This window comes from Marmota monax, unplaced genomic scaffold (assembly GCF_021218885.2).
Source record: "Marmota monax isolate L192 unplaced genomic scaffold, Marmota_monax_Labrador192_F-V1.1 WCK01_AAM20220418_F8-fsc00112, whole genome shotgun sequence".
NCBI classification, from domain to species: Eukaryota; Metazoa; Chordata; class Mammalia; order Rodentia; family Sciuridae; genus Marmota; species Marmota monax.
The window spans coordinates 3,184,679-3,212,028 of record NW_026692073.1 but is presented as its reverse complement, the minus strand read 5'-3'; the positions used below and the strand labels follow the sequence as shown (position 1 = coordinate 3,212,028).

The 27,350-nt window shown below is 35.3% G+C and overlaps 1 protein-coding gene across 4 annotated transcripts in view; it reads right to left on the bottom strand.

Annotated features, from left to right (window-relative positions):
* Nucleotides 1-27,350, bottom strand: part of Mrpl1 (mitochondrial ribosomal protein L1) — an 84,574-nt gene that overhangs the window by 14,643 nt on the left and 42,581 nt on the right. The window contains exon 8 of one of the 4 annotated variants that reach the window (XM_046459182.2): nt 18,524-20,735. The exons of the other annotated variants lie outside the window; for them this stretch is intronic. Within the exon in view, the coding sequence (XP_046315138.1) occupies nt 20,730-20,735 (6 nt within the window). The 3' untranslated portion in view covers nt 18,524-20,729. Of the gene's footprint in view, nt 1-18,523; nt 20,736-27,350 lie in introns of those variants that run through there. 4 annotated transcript variants of the gene reach the window in all.

The window sequence follows — 27,350 nt, the reverse complement described above, 5'->3', positions numbered from 1 at the left end:
TAAGTGTTGGCAAGGATGTGGGGGGAAAGGTACACTCATACATTACTGGTGGGACTGCAAATTGGTGCAACCAATCTCAAAAGAAGTATGGAGATTCCTTAGAAAACTTGGAATGGAACCACCATTTGACCCAGCTATCCCACTCCTCCATCTATACCCAAAAGACTTAAAATCAGCATACTATAGTAACTCAGCCACATCAATGTTTATAGTAGCTCAATTCACAATAGCTAAACTGTGGAAGCAACCTAGATGCTCTTCAATAGATGAATGGATAAAGAAACTGTGGTGTATATATATACAATGGAACATTACTTAGCATTAAAAGAGAATAAAATTATAGCATTTGCAGGTAAATGGGTGGAGTTGGAGAATATCATGCTAAGCAAAGTAAGCCAATCCCCAAAACCAAAGGCCAAATGTTCTCTCTGATAAGTGGATACTGATCCATAAGGGGAGTGTCAGGGGAAAAATGGAAAATTTTTGATTGTGCAAGGAGGAGGGAGGGGAGAAGAGGGAGGATGGGGGTAGGAAAGATGGTGGAATGTGATAGACATTATTACATTAGATATATGTATGACTGCACATATGGTATAATGCTAATCATGTACAGAGAAATGAAAAGTTGTACTGCAATTGTATACAATGAATCAAAATACATTCTGTCATATATACCTAATTAAAATAAATAAATAAATAGACAAAGCAGAATTCTTAACACTTGGTGACAAACCTGAGAACATCTAGAGAGTTCTCAATGTTTCATGTTTCAAGATGTTGTGGTTGATTTTTCAAACTTTTCAAACTATTTCCATTCTGCTGATACTATAAACTGCTTTATTTATAATTCCTGTTTGTATACTATTTCATAATGTTTTTATATTATCCGTAAAAAAAATATATTTAAAATGCTAACAAATGTAAAGGAAAATAAAAATTATCCAAAAGCAAAAAAAAAAAAAAAAAAATCCAGACTACTACTCTGTTCCACAGACTCTCCTATGCTAAATTTGTTTACTGATTCTCTTTCTGTCTGTGTCACCCTTCCCTTCTGAGGTAAACTGTGTGATTTATATCTCCTCAAATCAGATAGGAAGGTTCTCCTCCCTCAAAGACATATATCTATATCCTCCTCCACAGTTGATGTGACTACAAGGAGATAAGTCTGTGACTAGAGGGCTTCTACTGGAACCATGCCCACTACCAGGTTTCAAGCTATGTTGAGACTAGGCCAGGTGACAATGGAAGGGGACAAAATGTTGTAGGGAACAGATGAGGGAGGGCACCAAAGATAGCAGGGAACAGTTTTATTTGGCTGCAGCCAGGTTCAGAGGGTACAGCTTTTGCAGTAATCAATTAATCCCCTGAGTTCAGGTTGTTTCAGAACTTTATACCCAGTGTGTAAGGGGACGGGCTCAGAAGTTCAGTCTGCAGAAGTTTACATAAAAGCAGCTTTTTCTTTCACTGTTCTGGGCAAGTTAACCCATCAAGGACAACACCTGAGAAGTATTAGTAATAATTGAGTCTGTGCTAAATAGGTTTAAAAAGTTTTATGGCATAGTAAAAGAATAAATAAGATTACAGTTGAATGCTTAAACACCATTAGAAATCAACTTTTACCACTTGAATCAAATGTATGAAATATGATATGTCAAGAGCTTTGTAATGTTTTGAACAATCAATAATAAACAAATAAAAAAAATTAAAAACAATAAAAAATAAATGCAAAAAAAGAAATCAACTTTTAAAAATCTACTAAAAATGTGTTTAATATAAACAATTGATTTTTAATTTTCTTCTCCCCTTTCTTTCCTCCCCCTGCCAGCTGTTACCATGGAGCCCAATTGGTAACTTCTCTTATCTTAGAAATGTAGATATATCTGTGAAGCTCCAGCTCAAGGTCAGAGGCCTTGTTAAACGATTTGTTTTTTTTTAATAATCACATTTTGCATTTGCAAACACACTTTTACAAACTACTATACTATAGGAAAAGGGGCATCCAGCACCTGGATTGATGATCTCTTCCAGGCCAAGTAAAATAGAGCAACAGGAAAATAGGAAGTTACTACATTGAACTCTTTTGTAGAGACTCTGTTGCTGATAGTACTAAAATCAATTATGGTGAAGATTTCTGGAAAAGCTTAATTAAGATTTTCTGTGGAGGAGGGGGGTGCCACTACAAAATGACAAACTCACTATCAGTTTGGTGGTACTTCAAGGTCTGGGTTTTGTCTCCAATTTAATACTATTTAATTTTCAGAGTCCTCAGTGAATTGTTCTATACATTCTGTCCATGTTTTATAATACCTCCATTTAGTTTAACAAAGGGGTGTACTGTGATTATGCCATCTTACCTGATACAGGAACTTGCCAGACTTATGTGTTATGAATTTATATTTTAGGATTGGCAAACTCTTTCTGTGATGGGTTGGACAATAAATATATTAAGCTTTAAAGGTCCCCAATACGATTCTTTTCTTTTTCTTCTTCTTCTTTTTTTTTTTTTTTTTTTTTTTTTGTTTTTTAAGTAAGGCCCTTTAATAGACCTCCCCAAGCTCACAGGCTATAAAAAACAAGACATGGAGCCATTATTTGCTTATATGTTTTTAGAATACAGTGTTTCCTTACAAGTATTTGGAAACTTATTGACACAGACAACTAGTGGTATGAGTGAGTTATCCCTTATGTAACTGAGAAATTAATACATTTAACAAAATCTATAATGGAGGAAGAAGGATCCTTTTAAGTAGAATATTTTTTTCTTTTCACTTTTGCTGCTGGAGATTGAACCAAAGCTCTCACTAATACTGGGAAAGGGCCATACCACTGAGCTACTCCTCCAGACCTTAGAAGCAGTTTTGATAACTGCTTATGATAATGTCGTTTGGAAAATGTTCAACCTTTTGTCTATATTTAATAATTTATAATAGGGCCTTACAAACATTGTAGTGTGTCTACTATACATATTAATGAGTGGTATAATTTGTTTAAATATAATACTAATGACACTCTGAATTATCTTTCAGATCCATTAAACTTCATCTAGATTAAAAAAAAAAAGAATTCAGTAAAAGCTATCACATTTATCACTAGTTTTTTTTTTCTTTTTAAAATAAAGCTAATGAAAGAAAGCTATGTTTCCAGTATGTTAACAACTACTTATTAACAAATGTATTGCCAACAAAGGAGCTGGCAACCACTGGAAAACAAATTAGTGACACTTCTTTTATATGTTATGCTATATTTGTATTTTTCATCATTCTTTTGATCAATGATTATCACATTGTTGAGTTATTGCATGGAATAATAAGAAAAGCTGTTTCTCTCCAATGGTATGATTTTCCTTAGGCTATTTTTCATATATGAAAAGGGGGAGAGTCATACTATTAATCCCTCAAACTCTGGGGAAATTACCATTTGATTTTGTGACACTATGGGTAAGAAAAGTGGAAAAGAAAATAACTATTTTTTATTCTAATATTCCTTCTGGTAAGAACACTGGCAAAAATCTATCCAAAGGATATAACCTAAAATACTATAAAGATGAGTCATTGCAAGTAAGTCTCTCTCATGATAAAGCATCAAAGATGGTGCTGGAACATAGTGATTCAGGATAAATAATAATTTCTCCTCTTGGCCCCATATCCCTGGAGATCTAAGATCTATTACCAACCTACTGCCTTTATCTTACATTCTACAGTATGTTTTCCTCTCTTTAATTCCCTTATTTATAACACAGCACACCAAATGTAAGGCAACAAAGTTAATAATTAACTGAAAGGAATAAAGGAAAAGAGGAGGAAGTCACATGAGTTAATGGGCTGCTGCCTTTCTTTAGTTGTTTATATCTAATTGATTTAAATTATACTTCTTGCAAGCTACTATTTCAAATCATGGACTTAGTTGCTTCAAAATAAGCCTTCAAATTCCATGACCTCTACTATCCACGTCTTGTTGTTAGAACTCTAATACATTCACTTTTCCTGTTCTAACATGTTCACTAAAACTGAAGGCCCTGATTTCAACACAAGATTATACTATGTTTATATTCTCTTGCCCTGAACTTGTTTATTTGTGTTACAATATACTTCAGCTTTTATCAGCTGCCAGGCAGATAGTATTCTTGCTTCAAAACAACTATTAGGCAAGCAAAACATAGTGATACTCACCTATGAATAGACCACGTCTACAACTTTAAAAAGAAGAAAGGGAAAAACAAAAACCAAAACCCATCAAAGACATTGCTTTAATTTTGAAGAGTTCAAAGCTCCAAATTCATTTGAAACACAGACAAGAAATGATGGTTAAATCAGGTCTTGGCATGATTTGGTATAAACATACATTTGTGTTGTGCTACCCAATATTTTTTCCTTTTTAGAAAAACAAGTTTAGGTTTCACTTTCCAATAAATTATTGTTTACAAGTCCTCAATATCTGAATATCTGTATGACTGTAAAAGAGCTTTTTTTCCCCAATGTTATGATAACTTAAGGTCAAGGTTAGGCTATTACATAAATGCATTCACAATTTTAATCATATTAGATGATGTTTCTGTAATTCCTATTCCAATTGATTCAAGATTTTATGTTCTAATTACACATTAATAAATTAAAAATAGGGCTGGGGTTGTGGCTCAGTGGTAGAGCGCTCGCTTAGTATGTGTGAGACCCTGGGTTTGATCCTCAGCACCATGTTAAAAATAAATAAATAAAGGTATTGTGTCCAACTACAACTAAAAAAAAAAAAAAAAAACTTTAAAAAAATAATTAAAAATAATATGGTAGCATTTAAAAAAATAAAACAGTACAAGTAGAACAATTAGAGAAGATTAAGCTAAGTAAAGTTAGCCAATCCCAAAAAAACAAATGCAAAATGTTTTCTCTGATATAAGGGGGGTGACTCAAAGTGGGGTAGGGAGGGAGAGCATGGGTGGAAATTACCTCTAGATAGGAAATAGGGGTGGGAAGGAAAGGGAAGGGGAAGGGGAATAGCAAGAATAGTGGAAGGAGATGGTCATCATTATATAAAATACATGTATGAAGATGTGAATTTGGTGTCAACATACCTCATATACAGAGATATGATAAATTGTAGTATAAAGGTGTTTTAAGAATTGTAATACAAAAAAAAAGGAGAGAGGCTCATGTATAATGGCATAATTTGGTGTGAACATACTCTATACACAGAGTTATGAAAAACTGTGTTGTGAATGGATAATTATGAATGTAATGCACTTCACTATTATCATGTATATAAGAAATAAATAAAAAAATAATTAACACCAAAAAATAAAAAATAATATTACACTCAGTTATAAGCATCCCTCTCCTCTTTACACATTTATTGTTAAATATTTTCCTTAGTGAACCACTGTATTGAATTGAACTGATTGGGTTCCTTCTACAAATATTAGAATGCCTACTAAAGGAAAAACAGTGTATGGCTTTTCTAGGACAGCTGCAATAAATTACCCCAAACTTGGAAAAATTTTAAAAAAATTTAAAAATAAAAAACTAAAAATAATATGGTAGCATTTAAAAAAATAAAAAGAACAAGTAGAACAAGTGACATTCCTATTTTAAGTCTATTGTTTTTAAACCAAAACTACACTGAGATTTCATCCCACTCCAGTTAGAATCGCAGCCATGGGGAATGCAAGCGATAATAAGCGTTAGAGAGGATATGGACAAAAAGAAACATTTGCACTGTTGGCAGGATAGTAAATTAGTATAACCACTATGAAAATCAGTATGGAGGTTCCTCAAAAGATGAGTAATGAAACCACCATATTACCCAGCTATACCACTTCTTAGAATATACCTTAAACAATTAAAGTCATTATACTATAGTGATACATGCATACTATGTTTACAGCAGCACAATCCACAATAGCCAAACTATGGAACCAGACTAGGTATCTGTCAATGTATTCATGGATAAAGAAAATGTGGTATATATACACAAGGGAGTTTTATTCACCCATAAAGAAAAATGAAATTATGTCATTTATAGGAAAATGAATGGAACTTGAGAACATTATGTTAAGTGAAGTAAGCCAAACTTAAAAAATCAAGGGTCCTATGTTTTCCTTTTATATGGGAAAGCTAGAGAGAAAAAAGGGAAAGTGTGGGATGAGGAATATGGTGAAAATGAAAGGAAGATTAATAGAGTAAAGGGACCAGAGGGAGGGAGGAGGAGAGGAAAAAGGGAAATACTGGGGAATGATATTTGCCAAATTGTATTCTCATATTGTGTGTACAAACAAGTGTGTAACAAGGAATCTCACCACTATGAACAACTAAAATGCACCAATAAAAATATGGAAAAAAATTTTAAAGTATGTTTTTTCTTCATAATACTTTATTCTCTGTAATTGACTTAACAATTTTATAGTATAGTAGCAGGAACATGTTCTGTGATGTATGAAAATGAGAAAAGTAAGATTTTACTTGCTCACAAGAGAAATCAATGTTTCATAATAAACTTACTGATATTGTTAACTGGAATTAGTAATAACTGAAAGTCTGTGCTAAATAGGTTTTAAAAGTTTTATGGCACAGAAAAAAAATAAAATAAATAAATTACAGTTAAATGTTTAAACATCATTAGAAATCAACTTTTAAAAATCTATTTAAAATTTGTTTAATGTAAACAATTGATTTTTAATTAAATGACATTATTAATGCAGGTAGCATCTACCAAGGTTGTTTTTTCCCTCAGTACTAAGGATTGAACTCAGGGATACTTTACTACTGAGCTACATCCCTAGCACTTTGTATTTGTGAGCTAGGGTCTTATTAAATTTTTTTTTTCATGATAATTTTTTGCAAGTTTATTTTTTTTTATTGGTTGTTCAAAACATTACAAAGCTCTTGACATATCATATTTCATACATTTGATTCAAGTGGGTTTTGAACTCCCAATTTTACCCCAAATACAGATTGCAGAATCACGTCGGTTACACATCTACATTTTTACATAATGCCCTATTAGTAACTGTTGTATTCTGCTACCTTTCCTATCCTCTACTATCTCCCCTCCCCTCCCCTCCCATCTTCTCTCTCTACCCCATCTACTGTAATTCATTTCTCTCCTTGTTTATTTTCCCATTCCCCTCACAACCTCTTATATGTAATTTTGTATAACAATGAGGATCTCCCTCCATTACCATGCAATTTCCCTTTTCTCTCCCTTTCCCTCCCACCTCATGTATCTGTTTAATGTTAATCTTTTCTTCCTGCTCTTCCTCCCTGCTTTGTTCTTAGTTGCTCTCATTATATCAAAGAAGACATTTGGTATTTGTTTTTTAGGGATTGGCTAGCTTCACTAAGCATAATCTGCTCTAGTGCCATCCATTTCCCTGCAAATTCCATGATTTTGTCATTTTTTAGTGCCGTATAATACTCCATTGTGTATAAATGCCACATTTTTTTTATCCATTCATCTACTGAAGGGCATCTGGGTTGGTTCCACAGTCTAGCGATTGTGAATTGTGCTGCTATGAACATTGATGTAGCAGTATCCCTGTAGTACGCTCTTTTAAGGTCTTCAGGGAATAGTCAGAGAAGGGCAATAGCTGGGTCAAATGGTGGTTCCATTCCCAGCTTTCCCAGGAATCTCCATACTGCTTTCCAAATTGGCCGCACCAGTTTGCAGTCCCACCAGCAATATACAAGAGTACCCTTTTCCCCACATCCTCGCCAGCACTTGTTGTTGTTTGACTTCATAATGGCTGCCAATCTTACTGGAGTGAGATGGTATCTTAGGGTGGTTTTGAGTTGCATTTCTCTGACTGCTAGTGATGGTGAGCATTTTTTCATGTACTTGTTGATTGATTGTATGTCCTCCTCTGAGAAGTGTCTGTTCAGGTCTTTGGCCCATTTGTTGATTGGGTTATTTGTTTTCTTATTGTTTAATTTTTTGAGTTCTTTGTATACTCTGGATATTAGGGCTCTATCTGAAGTGTGAGGAGTAAAAATTTGTTCCCAGGATGTAGGCTCCCTATTTACCTCTCTTATTGTTTCTCTTGCTGAGAAAAAACTTTTCAGTTTAAGTAAGTCCCATTTGTTGATTCTTGTTATTAACTTTTGTGCTATGGGTGTCCTATTAAGGAATTTGGAGCCCGACCCCACAATATGTAGATCGGAGCCAACTTTTTCTTCTATCAGACGTAGAGTCTCTGATTTGATATCTAGCTCCTTGATCCACTTTGAGTTAACTTTTGTGCATGGCGAGAGGAGGGGATTCAGTTTCATTTTGTTGCATATGGATTTCCAGTTTTCCCAACACCATTTGTTGAAGATGCTATCCTTCCTCCATTGCATGCTTTTAGCTCCTTTATCAAATATAAGATAGTTGTAGCTTTATGGATTAGTCTCTGTATCCTCTATTCTGTACCATTGGTCCACCCGCCTGTTTTGGTACCAGTACCATGCTGTTTTTGTTACTATTGCTCTGTAATATAGTTTTAAATCTGGTATCGCTATACCACCTGATTCACACTTCCTGCTTAGAATTGCTTTTGCTATTCTGGGTCTTTTGTTTTTCCATATGAATTTCATGATTGCTTTATCTATTTCTACAAGAAATGCCATTGGGATTTTGATTGGCATTGCATTAAACCTATAGAGAACTTTTGGTAATATCGCCATTTTGATGATGTTAGTTCTGCCTATCCATGAACAGGGTATATTTTTCCATCTTCTAAGATCTTTTTCTACTTCTCTTTTTAGGGTTTTGTAGTTTTCATTGTATAAATCCTTCACCTCTTTTGTTAGGTTGATTCCCAAGTATTTTATTTTTTTTGAGGATATTGTGAATGGAGTGTTTTTCCTCATTTCCGTTTCAGAAGTTTTGTCGCTGATATACAGAAATGCCTTTGATTTATGCGTGTTGATTTTATATCCTGCCACTTTGCTGAATTCATTTATTAGTTCTAGTAATTTTTTTGTAGACCCTTTTGGGTCTTCTAGGTATAGAATCATGTCATCTGCAAATAGTGATAATTTAAGTTGTTCCTTTCCTATTTTTATGCCTTTAATTTCTTTCGTCTGTCTAATTGCTCTGGCCAGTGTTTTGAGAACTATATTGAATAGAAGTGGTGATAGAGGGCATCCCTGTCTTGTTCCAGATTTTAGGGGGAATGCCTTCAATTTTTCTCCATTGAGAATGGTGCTAGCCTGAGACTTAGCATAGATAGCTTTTACTATGTCGAGGTAAGTTCCTGTTATTCCTAGTTTTTCTAATGTTTTGAACATAAAGGGATGCTGACTTTGTCGAATGCTTTTTCTGCATCTATTGAGATGATCATATGGTTCTTATCTTTAAGTCTACTGATGTGGTGAATAACATTTATTGATTTCCGAATATTGAACCATCCTTGCATCCTGGGGATGAATCCTACTTGATCATGGTGCACAATTTTTTTGATGTGCCTTTGTATCCGATTCTCCAGAATTTTATTGAGGATTTTTGCATCTAGGTTCATCAGAGATATTGGTCTGTAGTTTTCTTTCTTTGAGGTGTCTTTGTCTGGTTTCGGAATCAGGGTGATGTTGGCCTCATAGAATGAATTTGGCAGAGCTCCCTCTTTTTCTATTTCCTGAAATAGCTTGTAAAGTATTGGTATTAATTCTTCCTTAAAGTTTTTGTAAAACTCCGCTGTATACCCATCCAGTCCTGGGCTTTTCTTGGTTGGAAGTCTTTTGATTGCTTCTTCTATTTCATCTATTGATATTGGTCTGTTTAAGTTGTGAGTATCCTCCTGACTCAGTCTGGGCAAATCATATGACTTAAGGAATTTATCGATGTCTTCACTATCTTCTATTTTATTGGAATATAGGTTTTCAAAATAATTTCTAATTGTCTTCTGTATTTCTGTAGCGTCTGTTGTGATATTGCCTTTTTCATCCCGTATGTTAGTAATTTGAGTTCTCTCTATTCTTCTCTTCGTTAGCATGGCTAAGGGTCTGTCGATCTTATTTATTTTTTCAAAGAACCAACTTTTAGTTTTGTTAATTTTTTCAATAGTTTCTTTCGTTTCAATTTCGTTGATTTCTGCTCTGATTTTAATTATTTCTTGCCTTCTGCTACATTTGCTGTTGTTTTGCTCTTCCTTTTCAAGGGCTTTGAGATGAAGTGTGAGCTCATTTATTTGTTGGTTTTTCCTTTTTTTGAGGAATGACCTCCAGGCGATGAATTTCCCTCTTAAAACTGCTTTCATTGTGTCCCATAGATTTCGATATGTTGTGTCTGTATTTTCATTTATCTCTAAGAATTTTTTGATTTCCTCCTTTATGTCTTCTGTAACCCATTGATCATTCAGTAACATATTGTTCATTTTCCATGTGATGTAGGATTTTTCCTTCCTTCTTTTATCATTGATTTCCAGTTTCATTCCATTATGATCAGATAAAATGCATGGGATTATCTCCACCCCTGTATATTTACTGAGGGTTGCCCTATGGCATAATATATGGCCTATTTTTGAGAAGGATCCATGTGCTGCTGAGAAAAAAGTATATCCACTTGATGATGGTTGATATATTCTATATATGTCAGTTAAGTCTAGGTTGTTGATTGTGATATTGAGTTCTATAGTTTCTTTATTCAACTTTTGTTTGGAGGATCTGTCAAATGGTGAGAGAGGTGTGTTGAAGCCACCCATAATTATTGTGTTGTGGTCTATTTGATTCTTGAACTTGAGGAGAATTTGTTTTATGAACATCGCAGCACCATTATTTGGTGCATAAATATTGATAATTGTTATGTCTTGTTGGTGAATGGTTCCTTTTAACAGTATATAATGTCCTTCCTTATCCCTTTTGATTAACTTAGTCTTGAAGTCGATTTTATTCGATATGAGGATGGCCACCCCTGCTTGCTTACGAGGACCGTGTGCATGGTATATTTTTTCCCAACCTTTCACCTTCAGCCTGTGTATGTCTTTTGCAATCAGATGTGTCTCCTGGAGGCAGCATATTGTTGGATTTGTTTTTTTAATCCATGTTACCAGCCTATGTCGCTTTATTGGAGAGTTTAAGCCATTAACGTTTAGAGTTACTATTGATATATGGTTTGTACTTCCAGCCATGTTTGATTATTTATCTTCTTTTTTTTTATTATTTAATTTAGTTTGTTTCTCCATGGTTAGCTTTCCCCCCGCCCTCTGTTTTTATAGAGGCACTTCCCACTGATGGTTTTGGTTATTGTTTTTCATTTCTTCCTCGTGTAGTGTTTTGCTCAAGATGCTTTGCAATGCTGGTTTTCTGGCTGCAAATTCTATTAGCTTTTGTTTATCATGAAAGATTTTTATTTCGTTGTCGTACCTGAAGCTTAATTTTGCTGGATACAGAATTCTTGGTTGGCATCCATTGTCTTTCAGTGTTTGAGATACGTTGTTCCAGGATCTTCTCGCTTTCAGCGTCTGTGATGAAAAATCCGTTGTTAACCTTATTGGTTTACCCCTGAATGTAATCTGCCTCCTTTCTCTTGTAGCTTTTAATATTTTCTCTTTGTTCTGTATATTGGATATCTTCATAACAATGTGTCTTGGCGTTGGTCTACTTTGATTTTGTGTGCTCAGTGTCCTGTATGCATCTAAAATTTGTATATCCGTTTCCTTTTTTATTTCTGGAAAGTTTTCTGTAATTATTTCATTCAGCAGGTTACTCATTCCCTTGGTTTGAATCTCTGTACCTTCTTCTATCCCGATGACTTGTAGGTTTGGTTTTTTTATGTTATCCCATATCTCTTGGATGTTTCTCTCGTGATTTTTAACCAGCCTTTCTGAGTTGGCTAGGCTCTTTTCAAGATGATATATTTGTCTTCATTATCTGACGTTCTGGCTTCTACTTGCTCCACTCTGTTAGTGATACTCTCAATTGAGTTTTTAATTTGGTTTATTGTTTCCTTCATTTCTAGAATTATTGATTTTTTTTTATAATCTCTATCTCCTGATAAAGATGCTTAACTTCTTCTTTTATCTGTTTATGTAATTCATTTTCAAAGTGTTCTTTCACTGTTTGGATTTGCTGTCTCGTATCTTCTTTAAGGTTCCATTCCATCTGTCTAAGGTATTCCTTGAGTTCTTTATATGACCATTTTTCTGCTGACTCTAGGTCCTCCTGAATATTTAGGCTGTCCTTCATTGTTTGTACCCCTTTTCTTCCTTGCTTTTTTATGCTGTTCATGTTACTTCTTGTTCTGTTTGACTGCTGAGTTACTGTTTACTCTTATAAATTTATTTGATGCTTGGGAGGAAAGATATTAGAAGGGAACGGAAGAAGTCACTAAAGAGAATGAGAGTAGGCGGGTAGAATTCAAGGAAGGGGGAATAAGAAAATTGAAAAGACAAAAGAAACAAAAACAAAACACACACAAAAAAGTTAGAAAATAGAGAAAGAAAGAAAAGAAAAAAAAATTTTTTTTACAAAAATAATAATGATAATAAAAATAATGAAAATTAAAATTAAAAAATTATAATAATGATAAAAATTAAAAAATTAAAAAAAAATTAGAAACATTAAAAAAAGTTAAAGAACAACAAAAAAAATTGAAAATGAAAGAAAAAGAAAAAAAATGATAATAATAATAATAATAATAATAATAATAATAATAAATGCAGTCATAGAGTTCGATTAATTTCTCTTCCAGTAGGTGAAGCTGTGCCCACTGGGTCAAGCTTCTCCTCTCACTAAGTGGGAACCAATCACTGTGTAGCAGCTCTTCCTCACAGACTGGGCGGGTCTCCAATCCTGAGTGCCTAGGGCCTTCTCTTGTGTTTCCTCAAGCCAGGCTGCGCTCACCTGTGAAGCTCACCACAATACTGGCTACACGCCAAGTCTGCTACTCCTGGGAGCCCTGTTGCGCTGGTTTCAATGCAGTTATCTCCTACGCCCGTGACGTCAGTTCTCTGCCAAGGTGGTATCACATGTAAATGGTGACCATTCGTTCCCTTTGCTGGGTGACCAATGCAACGGGTGGGTCCTGACTGTCTCTCCCAATCCCCGTTTCAATCCTGTGGCCACTGCCTATGAAGGCTCGGTTGGTTTTTACCTCTGAAAGTTCCTAAGGGCCAACCAGTTATTTCAGCGGGATTGTTAGTGCTGAGTCACGAGAAGCAGGCAAACCGGAGCTTGGATGCAGCCGATCCGGGTGGTGTGTGTGTTCTGAGGGGCCCAGACTGTACACCCCAGATCCACGTCAGCTCAGCATTGCCTAGTGATCCTGAGCAAACAGCATTTATACAGTTTACAGCTCCCTATGCCCGCGCAGTTGAAGAGGTCAGAGACTTGATCTCTCCCCGCCCGCTGCCATGTTAGATCCCCTCAATGATATTCATGTTGCCCTTACAGCTTCCTGGCATAAGCAAGTTCTTGGGATTATACAAACTGCTGCTTCTGTTTCCAGACCAGATTTCTAGAAATTAAACCCTGCCGCCGTCGCCTCTTCCCCGGGGCCACGCTCAGGGGCGCCGCGCTCGTCCGCGACCGTAGCTGCGCCGCCGACCGGTGCCCAGCCCCCGGGGCCCAAGCGGCTGCTGCCGCGGCTCTCCGGCTCCCTCCTCTGAAGCACGGGTCCCCTCACAGGGGCATGCAGAACGACCCCAGAGCAGGCTCTGCCGGAGGGTGCAGCGGCGAAAGGCGACCCAGGCGCTCAAGGCTTCGGTCCAGCCTTTGGAGGACAGGGCTCGGCACGCAGCCCAGTTCCAACCTCTAGGTGCGGCTGCCGGACAATGTAGCCATAGCCATCAAGACAGCCGGCAGAAAGCAAATGGCAGCTCCGGCGGAGTGGATTTTCGGCACAGAAACCGCAGCCCAGCCAACGATTCCAATCCACAAACTCTCCCTGTATAAAAAATATTAAAAAAAAAAAAAAAAAAGAGGCGTGGCGCACTGAGCTTTCTTTGCCTAGGGTACTTACAATCCACTGCTGATTACACATTCACCTTTTCTGCCCGGAGCGAAGCGAAAGAGGAAGCAGATGGGAGCAAAGCGCCCGCGGCTCTGGGCGGCAAAGCGTCCAGGAGCCAAGTGTCTCTTTTTCGATCTCTTTGTTCTTCCTGCTGCTTGGCAAAGTGGTCCGCTACAGATTAATGGTGAAAGGAGCTCTTACATGCTGTGCGAAATCTCGATTAAAGCCGCTGCTCTGAGCACCACGCTCAGCACTTCAGCAACCCCCGTGCGCCTTATTAAAATATTTCTGAGGCTGGCCTTGAACTTGTAATCCTCCTGCCTCAGACTTCCAAGTCACTGGGATTATAGGTGAGCCACTACATTCAGCACCAAAGAAACATTTTTTATTAGATATCACTAATCAAGCCAGGCACAATGGCACATACCTGTAATCCCAGTGGCTAGGGAGGCTGAGGTAGGGATATTGTGAGTTCAAAGCCAGCCTCAGCAAAAGCGAGGCACTAAGCAACTCAGTGAGACCTATCTCTAAGTAAAATACTAAATGGAGCTCAGTGGTTGAGTGCCCCTGAGTTCAATCCCTGGTACCAAAAAAAAAAAAAAAAAAAAAAGATATCTTTAATCAAAATTGATTAAATTACATTTAAAAACTACTCTGTGATATACAACTTCCCACCAGTTCATACTAATTTTTCCATAAATTTAATCCTATTTTTCATGTCCTTCTGAAATGGAGGTGATAAACAAAGGAGGAAAACAAGAGTATTAATGAGAAAAAAGAGAGAAGAAGAAAACAAAAAAGAAAAATTTGAAAAAGTTATTAAAAGAGAACTAAAAGGAGAAAGTCAGGGAAGGAAATAAAGGAAGCCTAAACACAAGTATCAAAAAGAAACAAAATTTTTAATCATGTCACATAATTTCAGAGTCTAAGAAATGAACAACTATCACTTTAACCAGAGATAGAGTAAAGCTGGCACAAATGCCTTATATTATTACTCTACTAAATAAACCTCTTCTAATCTCCTGCTTAGAGGATGAAGCCTGGCTACCAGAGTCCTGGGAGCTAAGTCAAGGAACAGGGATAACGGTGGGAGATGAGAGGAGTTTCTCAGCATTTTAGAATACATATATTCATATAACCTCTCTATTCTCAATTCCTCAACTCCTTATTTCCCTCAGTCTAGAAATTCTGTTTTAATCTCCCAGTATCTGATGTCATGTACACACTATCCACATATTTATCCCATGAAGACAGGACTGCAGTATATCTTGGTAATGTTTATTTATCCACTACAAAGAATAGCGTCTTACTGTTCTTATTAGGCTCTCAATAAATAGTCACTGAATGCGTGCATAAGTCATGAATTCCTAATGAAAATTCTCACACCAAAGAAAAATGTACGAATGCATACACACAAACACTGCATACAATTTGAGGAAAATCACAAAATCTTGAAGTCCATTGTTAGCTCCATTGGAGTTTTCTGGGGTTAAGAACTTTTGCACAACTGACTTTTTATTAAAATAACAGCAAGTCAAAACTATTATTGATGAACCCAGCCTAATTCCATTTTAAGATGGGGAGCCATCTCATCACAAAGTCATGAAAAATTAATTTCTGTTTTACTATAAATTACTGCAATTTCTAAACTTGCTTGGAATTCCTGCCTGTGCCTTGAACTCACCTACGCCTGGCTTTCCCTGACCAGATAACAACCCTCTTTAAAACCTTAGTAGTGCTGCATAAATCCTGGTTACCCCTGACCAGACAACAACCCTCTCTGAAACCTCATCGGCGCCTCATAAATTCTGATGTTGGAATCTAAATTTACGCCCTACCTTTAAAAATCATGCCATGTAGATCATTAACCTACTATCTGCCTTTGTATTATGGCTGTCAAAATCTTGTTATCTGTAAGTTCTCAAGAAAACCCCCTTTGCAACTTTTTGTACTATAAAACCTCGTTCCTGGAGAGCTGGGGTGCTGATCTCTAGCCCATGTTAGGAGAGACAGCTGCTGATAGCTCTCTTTGTGTACACAAATACAAGCTTGCTTTAATTTGATTTAAAATTGAATTTGGTCTTTTCTTTGCGTCGGGGTTCAACATTATTAGGTAATGCTATCAAGGAATGTATTGCCAATAAAATACATGACTCACGTTCTATATCAAAATATTTCTCCTCTGTGTGTTTAATACTGTTCTCAGAATGTTTTCAGCATGTACTTCTTTGAGGATACTTTAACCTTACAAAACAGAGAAATATTCTTCCTCAGGGCTTTTATACCTGTTGCCCTCTCCCCAAGAATACTTTTCTCCCAGGCAGCTCCACAGTTTATTCTCTGACATCATTCAGCTTCTATTCAAAATGTCACCTCTCAGAGATGTTTTTCCTTACCATACCTATCTGAAATAGCACCTCCCCATACACACATCTCCATCATTCTGTCCCTTTACCTAAATATATAAAATCATATTTGCATATTATCTATATTCCCAAACTAGAAAAGTAAGCCATTTGAGGACTAGGACTCTGGGTTTTCTCCAAGACAGTATATCATCACAGTTAAAAGCAGTTTTGGCACTCAGTAAGCACTAGGATATGTTTTGAGTGTATTCTGTGACAGAAAAGTAAGAAAGGAACAGAGTATTCAAGGAAGAATCAGTCCATGTAGGGCCACTAAAACTATTCTTTTGCCTTTACTAGCTTTAGTGTGATGCCAAGCTAAATTACTAAATAACAGGATGAATGAAAGGGAAAGGGTACTACAGAGGAAGTACAGGCAAAATAAATGGGAAAAAAGAAAGTTTGTTTCGGACATAACAAAAGCATATGCTATTTAACAGAAGTCAGACTTTTTGTGTATGTATTTGAACTTCTAACTCAAAAATCTAAACCTCAGGGTGCTCCCACAGCCAGGAGCTTCATTCTCTGCTTCGCAATTTTCCGATTTTAGAGATAAGAGCCTAACCAGGCTTTATGAAGCAACAGATTCCAAGAAAGTGTGTGATGTTTCATTTAACTTTCTGTCCTGAAATGTTATGAATACAGGTTAGCTTTTCTTTAGATTTTATTTTGAAAAGTATTGTCAGCAGGCCCAGTAGAACATGCCTATAATCCCAGTGACTCAGGAGGCTAAATCAGGAGGATCACAAGTTCAAGGCCAGCCTCGGTAACACAGCAATACTCTGCCTCAAAAAATAAAAAGGACTGGGGATATGGTTCAGTGGTAAAGTGCCTGGGTTCAATTTTCACACTAAAAAACAGAAAACTGCTGTTGTCTATGGCCACACTACCCTGAATGTACCCAATCTCGTCTGAAAAGTGCTATGAAGACAAGAAGTCCTCAATGTTCTAAGATGAAATGAAGATAAAACATCAAGATTTCTGATTTTAACTTTTAGAAAACAGAAGTCATTTTACAAGCTTCACTTGTGTGTAAATGTATATTAGAAAAAGAATTTTCCTTGAAATGAAAGATTAAAACCAATAAAGGGATTAGAAATAAAGCAGCCCCTTTATAAACATGTTTTTTAAGGCCATATTTATCAAGTGTATAAAATTCCACCAAGTTCTTATGCTGATGGCCAAATACTTATAAAGGGGCCATAATTGTTTTTAAAAATGATCTGAAACTAAGTAGATTTCATAGTACAGTGCACCTATCAAAAAAAGGCTTAGGGCTGGGGTTGTGGCTCAGTGGTAGAGCACTTGTCTAGCATGTGTGAGGCACTGGGTTCAGTCCTTAGCACCACATAAAAATAAACAAAGGTCCATCAACAACAACAAAAAAATTTTTAAAAATAGGTCTAGTGTGCATTAATATGTACATGTTTTTATCTTTGACTTTCACCTTGACTTTCACTTTTTAAAACCCAAAGAATTTTCAGTTAGAATTGATTTAAAAATCAAAATCTAAAACCCATGAAAACTACATTAAGTATTTCTACATGTGAGTTTCTACTCAATTGATTTCAGACATAAAAGTTACTTGTTACATGGGTCTGAATATATATAAATAGGCAGCAAGAGTCATATAATTTATTATGGTATTAAAAAAAGAAAATGTTAATTACCCTGATTTTATCATTATGCTATCTATATACACACACATATTCAATTACAATACTGTGCCCCTTAATTATGTACAAATAGTATATATTTAATAGTAATATTAAACAATAAATTTTTTAAAGAAAAACAAACCTATTATGGTATTAAATCCTATGAAAGGTTAAATATACCAAATAAACACATTCTAAATTTTCCCTCGATTGAAAATCATAGTTCATGCCCTTTCCTACTGACAAATGTCTCCTACCACAAATCCTATATTTTATACGCTAGTAATTTTTTTTCTACTGGAAAGTGCTATTCCTGGAACTCTGCCACTCTCATCAAAAGAAACTGCAACCACAATGCTATCACATTTGTTTGCTTTTGAAATATGTGAGGTAATCAACATTAACAATAAAGAGAGGAAGAGAGTAAGGAAAAAAAAACCTTTAATTTTTCACAAATATAAAAGTATTAAATGTGCTACTGTGAAATGAGAGAGTCAATATTAATAGAAAATTAGAACTATTTGAAACAAGTCAAGAAAACCAATCAACATTGCAAGTGGCCTTTAATTAAACTTTGGAGTGTACCGGAAGAGCAGGCTGAAGGGCAAATATCTTAAATCACACAGGAATCTATCACTGAGAAAAAACAAAGAATGTTCTAAGAGCCTCATAGCAGACATAAAATGAATTTGCAGTATGTTATAAAATACCAACAGATACTTTTTGAAAATTACTCCAAAGTATCTATTTTGACAGGTTTATGCTTCAATATTTGCAGAGTTTAATTTTCTTACATAATGTCAAAATATAAATCTAGCTAAGCACTTCTATAATAAACAGTGAACAAGATTTTTAATTATTTCATTTTGTTAAACTACAGCAATTAATATTTCACTTGTGTTATTTCACAAGGATTATTTGAAAAGTTCAGTGTAAATTGGTCAAATTTTGATTATTTAAATTGATACATCTTTTAGTAATTTCTAACTAATATCAGTTGGCATATTGTTTATTCATACATATGTGCATCCATTCATTCAACAGTTATTGACTGAGTACATACCTGCCAGGTACTCTTCTAGGAGTTGGGTACACAGCAATAAACAAAATGAACAAATATTTTGGCTTTTTATTTTCTTATTCTTTTTGGTTTCCTGGTTCCTCCTCAGTTGTAATAAAACCTTAACTTTCCCTCTTTTATGCAAAATTTTAGCTCAGCACATGGTCATTCAGCTGCATAGTATAAAACACAGGTCATCAGCTAAGCCATATGACTAAGGTCTGGATAAGGATGGGAACAAAGGTGGTGAAAGCAACATCTCACATGCTTGAAAAACAGCTGCATACTCTACTTCCTCCTGCCCCCTGAATCAGTCAGACATAGTGGTCAGCATGCTTTAACCACAAAGAATAGAAAGGCTTAGAGATAACAAAAGAACAAAGGGAAGGAACCTTGATCCTTAAATAACCCTGCAGATCAAAGCAGTCCTGAGCTGGCCATTTCAGACTCTGGAGAAAGTTAACTATCATGGTTAAGTCGCTGTTGTTTGGTTCCTTTAAAATAGCTGAATCAATATAGTTGTGTGGTAGCCCATTCTTTGTCTTGTATATTATTTTGAAATAAGAGTAATGACCCTTAATTTACCTGGAGTATATTTTTAAAGTCCTCCAAGAAGCCATCCTTGGCCTACTCCATGCCATGATTACATTAATCATTGCTTTTCTGTAACTTCTATATCTTACATATACATTTATATACTGCTATACTTATCACATGTAATTTACTTTTGTATCTATCTCCTCCACTAGGTGTGTCCTTCTTAAAAAGAAAAATGTCATGTCACCAGCAGTGTGCCTACTGCAATCAGTACTCAATAAATATTTGTTAAACAGAACTTATACACTAAAAGTCTCTGATATTTCATGGGTGAGACAAAATCAGTCCCAAATATGGGATAGGAAAGGTTTTATTTTCAGTAGTTAGAAAGGAATCTGCATTATAAACACTTTAATGTTTACAACACTTCAATGTAATCATCCTTCGGTGACCACGATTCTTGTTAATTTCATTCAGCAGGTACTAGTAAACAGCACATATGATACAGGTAAGTTATACAAGGTACATAGTAAAGGGAACCAACAGGAGACCACCCCCCCAAAAAAAGAGTGGTGAAGGATCAGAGTGAGCAGGGCTAAGAATGAGAATAGAAAAGGAATGAGAATAGCAGACAAGCCATTTGAGGAGCACATGCCTGTAATCCCAGCAGCTCTGGAAGCTGAGGCAGGAGGATCGCTGGTTCGAGACCAGCCTCAGAAACTTAGTGAGGCTCTAAGCAACTTAGCAAGACCCTGTCTCAAAAAAAAAAAAAAAAAAAATTTAAAGGGCTGGGAATATGGCTCAGTGGTTAAGCATCCCTGGGTTCAATCCGTAGTACCAAAAAAACAGGTGGACAGATCAGACTCAGGATGTTCAGAAGAATAAAACAGATTACATAGCTATCTAAAATATGCAGGCATTAAAAAGAACATGGCATGGGCTGGGGCTATAGCTCAGTGGCAGAGCACTTGTCTTGTATGTGTGAGGCACTGGGTTCAATCCTCAGCACCACATAAAAATAAAATAAAGGCATGCTGTCCATCTGCAACTATGGGTTGGGGGAGGTGGGCATGGCAGCCCACATTAAAGCCCAGGAAGCCTGAGGAGAAAAAAGAAGAACATGGTATGGGTTGATTCTCTGAACTCCTCGCTCAGTTAACCCTGCCAAAAAGGGAGAGAGAGAGAAAAAAAAAAGAACATCAGCAGGCAGATCTCTTCACATCTTCGAAGATATTCATGCTATATCTATATTTTTGTCCACTGAAAAGAAGGTTACGGGGGCTGGGGCTGGAGCTCAGTGGCAGAATGCTTGCCTGGTATGTGTGAGATACTAGGTTCTATCCTTAGTACCACATACAAAAATAAGCAAATAAAATAAAGGCATGCTGTCCATCTACAACCACAAAAAAAAAAAAAGAAAAAGAAAAAGAAAAGAAAGAATAAGAATGTTAAGGAACTGTATATGTGGCATAAAAATTTGCACATAAATTGATTTTTAAGGGTATTTATGTTTTATGCCTTAATATTTCTATAAGGACTAACCAACTATTAAGAGATGTTCCACAGGAAAACAACTGCAGGGGGAGACTTCAGTGTTTCCTTATATATTTTCATGAACTGTCTAAATTTAACCATGTACACATATTAATCTGAATTTTTTTAAATATCAAGAGAGTTATATGAGGGCTGGGGTTGTAGCTCAGTAGTAGAGTACTTGCCTGGCATATGTGAGGCACTGGGTTCAATCCTCAGTACCACATATGTAGAAAAAGGAAGAAAGGAAGAAAGGAAGAAGAAAGGAAGAAAGAAGGAAGGAAGGAAGGAAGGAAGGGAGAAGGAAGGAAGGAAGGAAAGAAAGAAAGAAGGAAGGAAGGAAGGAAGGAAGGAAGGAAGGAAGGAAAGAAAGAAGGAAGGAAGGAAGGAAGGAAGGAAAGAAGGAAAGAAAGAAGGAAGGAAGGAAGGAAGGAAGGAAAGAAAAAGAAAGAAAGGTCCATTGACAACTAATAATTTAAAAAAGTTATATGAATAACTGAATTGATTATTATATTGTTTTCTAGAGTAAAAACATATTGATACTTTTAAAATTATTTACTATCTGAAATTATACTATTTAGATTATAAACATTGACCAGATACCTGTGTCTCAACTTCACTTTCTGAGAACCCATATTAGTTTCATTTCCATTTCATGCAAAGAGCCATTGGGGAAAAATGTAGGAGAAATACATTTTTCTTCTTTGTAGCCCTTTTAGTTTTATACTTTAAGATCTTTTCTTTAAATATGATCACTTAGCAACTTATTTTTATTTCCAGCCAATTATGATCCATGGCCAAGAGAGAAAGTAAATGTTGACATGACAGCAATATAACAGGTAAAAAACAAAATATTCCAATAATAACTTGTTCTTTCTTCATCATGTTCAACATAGTGTTTAAATGATTTTCACTGATAAAGAGTATTTGATTTGAGAGCACACAGAAATAACCAATTTCATGAACTATGTACATTTCAGGTACAAATTGTAGGGAAAATTTAAAAAACTAAATGAAACAAATTTATCTAACAAGTACTGCTGACAAATGTTACATACTAACCATCTAAAGGAGCACTTGCAGCTGGGGATGTACCTCAGTGGTACAGCACTTGCCTAGCATGCACAAGGATCTGGATTCAATCCCCAGACATTAGTAGCTGAGTTCTAATCTCAGGTATTAGATACCCATTAGATACTAATCAAGAAAGATCATTCAACTGATTATGTATATATCACTTTGATACAGAAGAAAATGTAGCTTAAAGTACTCAAGATCAATTTCATAATACCCTGACACTAGAACTAGATCTTGAAGCAATGTGGCAGTAAGACCCTTTACACAATCATAACAAGAGACATCAAGATGATTTAGCTAGATACAGTACCGCCCACATAGGCAAACAGAAATACGAAACTAATCTTTTGTTCACTCAAAAAATCTTTCTATATTAGGGTTCATCAACCTTTTCTGTAATGAGACAGATGGTAAATATTTTAGGTTTTGCAGTTCACATCTATTCTCTGTAGTATATTCTTGTTTTGTTTTCCTTTGTTTTTGTGTGGTGCTGGAGATTGAATCCAGGGCCTTGTGCATGCAAGGCAAGCACTCTACCAACTGAGCTATATATATCCTAGCCCTCTTGTTGTTTTTTTACAATCTTTTAAAACAATAAAGACCATTCTGACAGGCTGTACAAAAGCAGGTCATAGCCATGACTAAATCTGGCCCACAGGCTGTTGTTCATTGATATAGTTCTTTTATCCAAAATGAAGAGGACCTTTAATAAGCATGTGATGTTGTCAGTGCCCTTATTGTACACTCATTCTTAATCAAATTCTCATAAACACAGGCTGCAAAACAAGCCAAACAAAAACCTCACATGCTCAATATTCCCAGTTGTACAATGAAAATAATATCACACATGAAAACCTTATTATTCTGCTTAAAAATCTTTTTAAAAAAAATTTTATTGCACCTCTGATAATTATAATAATAAAATTCATTGAACACCTGGTTTTGTATCAGATACCATAGTAAATAGTGTAATACTTTTTAAATAACTTATTGAGTTATTCTTGGCATACTGCACATTTTTAATAACTTTACTAAGGCATAATTTGCATATTAGTCATCAATTTCTAATGTACAATTCAATAATTTTTAATAAGTTTATCAAGTTGTACAACCATCACCATGAATCAGTTTAATGCATCTTCATCACCCCAATATCATCCCTCATGCACATTTACTGTTAATGCCTATTTCCTCCCACTCCCTTCCCAGGGAACTACTAATCTTTCCTATGTTTTTCTTCCTCTGGATATATCATATAAATGTTATCACGTAAATGGTTTCTGTATCTGGCTTCTTTCCCTGAGTATAATATTATTAAGGTTCATTCATATTGTAGAATGGATCCATAGTTTATTTGTTTTTCTATTATGAAGTGGTATTCCATTAGATGTGCTGCACTTTCTTAAAAGATGTAATTTACTAAGTTTTGACACATATACAATCATGATATCATCCACATAATAATCATTCATTTCCACAACTTACTGTGCCCCTTAATAATCCTGCTACCTGCCATTCTCTATCCACCTCTGTCCCCAAGGCAACCATGAGTTTGCTTTCTGTCACTATATAGAAGTTTGCATTTGCCATAATTTTATATAAATATAATCATACAGTATATATTTTTTTCTGACCTCCTTTATTCAGCATAATTATTTTAAAATTCATCCATTTTATTGTATATATTGATCTTATTATTATTCCTAAAGAATATTCTTGTTTATGTATTCATCTATGATAGCTATTTAGAATGTTTCCAGTTTGGAATTTTTACAAACAAACCTGATATGGACTTTTGTTTCTAAGTCTTTGGACATGTTTTCAATTCTTGTAAATATCTAAAAGTGGAATGGCAAGATCATATAGTAGGATCAACTTTTTAAGAGAAGGACAAATAATTCACCAAAGAGATTGCATCATTTAACATTCCCGCAGTATCTGAGTGATCTAGTCCCTCCACATCTTAAACAACATGGTCAGTTTTTTAAATTTTATTCATTCTAGTATATGTGTACTGACAGTTCTTTATGGTATTAATCTATGTTTTCCTAGTGACTAAAGATGTTGAGCATCAGTGCTGGGGTTGTGGCTCAGTGGTAGAGCACCTGCCTAGCATGTGTAGGCACTGGGTTCAATCCTCAGCACTACAGAAAAATAAATGAATAAAATAAAGGTACTGTGTCCATCTACAACTAAAAAATAATAATAATAAAAAAGATGTTGAGCATCTTTTCATATGTTTGTGTTGTAGCTCCTTGGTGAAGTGTGTTCACATCTTTTGCCAAATTTTTAAAAATTGGGTCTCTTTAATGGGTTTGATAAGTTTTTTAAATATATTCTGGATTCATCAGATATATTCTGCCAGTCTTTAATTTGTCTTCATTTTCATAATGCTATCTTTTAAAGATCAGATTTTTAATTTTTATGAAAGGGCAACTTACCAATTTCTTCTATGGATATTTTTGGTGTCACATCTAAGAAATAATTCCCAAACCCAATTTTTTTCTTTTAGAAGTATTGTTATTTGAGGCTTTATATTTAGATTTTTGATATATTTTGAGTTAATTATTATACAGGATTTGAAATGTGGTTCAAAGTTCATTCTATTATATGTAGATATCCAACTGTTCTGGTACATTTTGTTGAAGACTGCTTTATGTGGTTTTTTCACTAAAAATGCCTTTATACCTTGTTGATAATCAGTTATCCATATTTTTTTTGTCTTTTTGGGGGGAGGGGTCATCTATTCAATTGACTGTTTTTTCTCTTAACATCAATACCACATTGTCTTAACTGCTGTACCTTTATAAATCATATATATCTCCAACTTCATTATTTTTCAAAGTTGCTTTGGCTATCTTAGATCCTTCACATTTCCATATAAGCTTTAGAATCAATTTCTATTTTTTTGAAAATAAGTTTTGAATGGGAATTTGAGAATTTAATGAATCTATTGACTCCCTTGGGGATAACTAATATTTTACTAACATTCAATCTACTGATTCATAAACAAAGTACATCTTACCTTTTATTGGTATCTTTAATTTCTTTCTACTATATTTGAAGTTTACAGTGCATTCATCTTTCACATCTTTTGTCATATTTATCCTCAAGTTTTCATATTTTTATAGTATTATAAATGACATTCACTGTTTTTTGTTTCTAATTGTTACTGCTGTACAGAAATGCAAATGATTTTTATACATGGAGCTTATATACTTCAACTATACTTAACTCATTTCTTTGTACTTTTAGCTAAATCATACACTCTATAAATAATGGCAGTTTCACCTCTTCCTCTATTCTAGATGTCTCTGCCTGTTTCTTACTCTGCCTAAAATCCCATATAACATTGAACAGAAGCATTAAGAACACATATCCTAATCTTGTTTCTAAATTTAGGAAGAAAGCAGAATTTAGTCTTTCACCAATAAATATAATGCCAGCTATTGGTTTTTCTTAGATGTCCTTTATGAGGTTAAGGACACTTGACTTTGGTGGTGGTGCGGGGTGGGGAGGGGGGAGGGGGGCGTTGTGCTAGGGACTGAACACAGGGTTTCATACAGGTTAAGCACATGTACTACCACTGAGCGGTAGATCTAACCCAAAGGACACTAACTTCTATCCTTGGTTTGCTGAGATTACTTAATCAGCATTTGGATTCTGTCAAATGCTAGCTCTGTGTCTACTGAAATGATCACATGGCTTTGGTTTTATAATTTGTTAATAAAATGAATTATAATGATTATCGAATGATAAACCAACCTTGTATTCCTACAGTGAACGGTACTTGATTACTGCTATGATTTGAATATGATATGTCCTCTCCAAAACTCAAGTTGGAATTTGACTGTCATTGTGACAGTATTGGGAGGTGGGGCCTGTAAGGGGTAATGAAGTCATTAAGAGGGATTAATGCCTTTCTCATTGAAATGGATTCATTCTCCAGAGAGCAAGATGTTACAAAGCAAGTCAACTCCTAGTGTTCTTGCCTCTTCAACACTTGTCTGTTGTCCTTTCACTTTTCTGCCATGCTGTGGTGTAGCATGAGGCCCTCACCAGATGCTGGCACCATGTTCTTGAACTCTCCAGCCTCCAGAATCATGAGCTAACGTAAACCTCTATTTAATATAAATCATCTAGTCTCAGGTATTCTTTTATGTGTGTGTCGGGGTGCTGGGAATTGAACCCAGGGGCAATTTACCACTGGGTTACATCCCCAGCCCTTTTAATCTTTGACACAGAATCTCATTAAACTGTCTGGTTGGCCTTGAACTTGCTATCCTTCTGCCCCAGCCCCCTGAGCCACTGGGATTACAGGTCTGTGACTGTAATTCTGGCTCAGTCTCAGATATTCTATAACAGCAATAGAAAACATTCTAAGGCAGCCATGATAAATTATACTTTTTATATATCACCGGATTTTATTTATTAAACTCAGTTTTAAATGTTTACATCTATATTCATGAATGATATTGCACTGTAGTTTTCCTTGGTTTTGGTATCAAGATAATGCTCATTGTTTTGGGCACATAGGTAAATCAGGTCCCTGTAACACATCTTAGCCAGAAGAAGTAAGTGTGCTACATAGTTATTATGTTATTACTTCATCTAATCATTCCTAGCCTAGGTAGTATTTGTCATTACTATCACATTACATATGGCAGAAAAGAGGAAAATAATCAAGACTGACAGCAAGGAGGCATAGTTCTTTCTAAACTGGAACTAGGATTTTAATCATGACAGCATGAATCTAAAATCTACTCTCTTAATCTCCTACTATACTATAATACGAAACTTGTACTCAAGAAGATTCTCTTTAAACATGTAGATTAATTTCTTTTTTATTGAGAAAAAAACATTTAGTCTCCAAAAGATCCAAGTACTCTGATCTGGAGCCCATGTCTTACTCTCTATAGTATTTATTAAAAAAAAAAAAAAAAGTATAAAATGCCATGGTTTCTTACACTTTAAGTCAGGACCTATATAAACTATACTACTGAATATACTGAACTATTACTTAAGAAGGGATCTTATAAGGATATTCTATAGTCCCAAAATACCAACCCAAACTATTACAATAGTACTACAAAGGTACTACCCTTTTACAGTTTTATCTGATGTTTAACCACATTGTGAAATATGAATTATCATAGATATTCTACA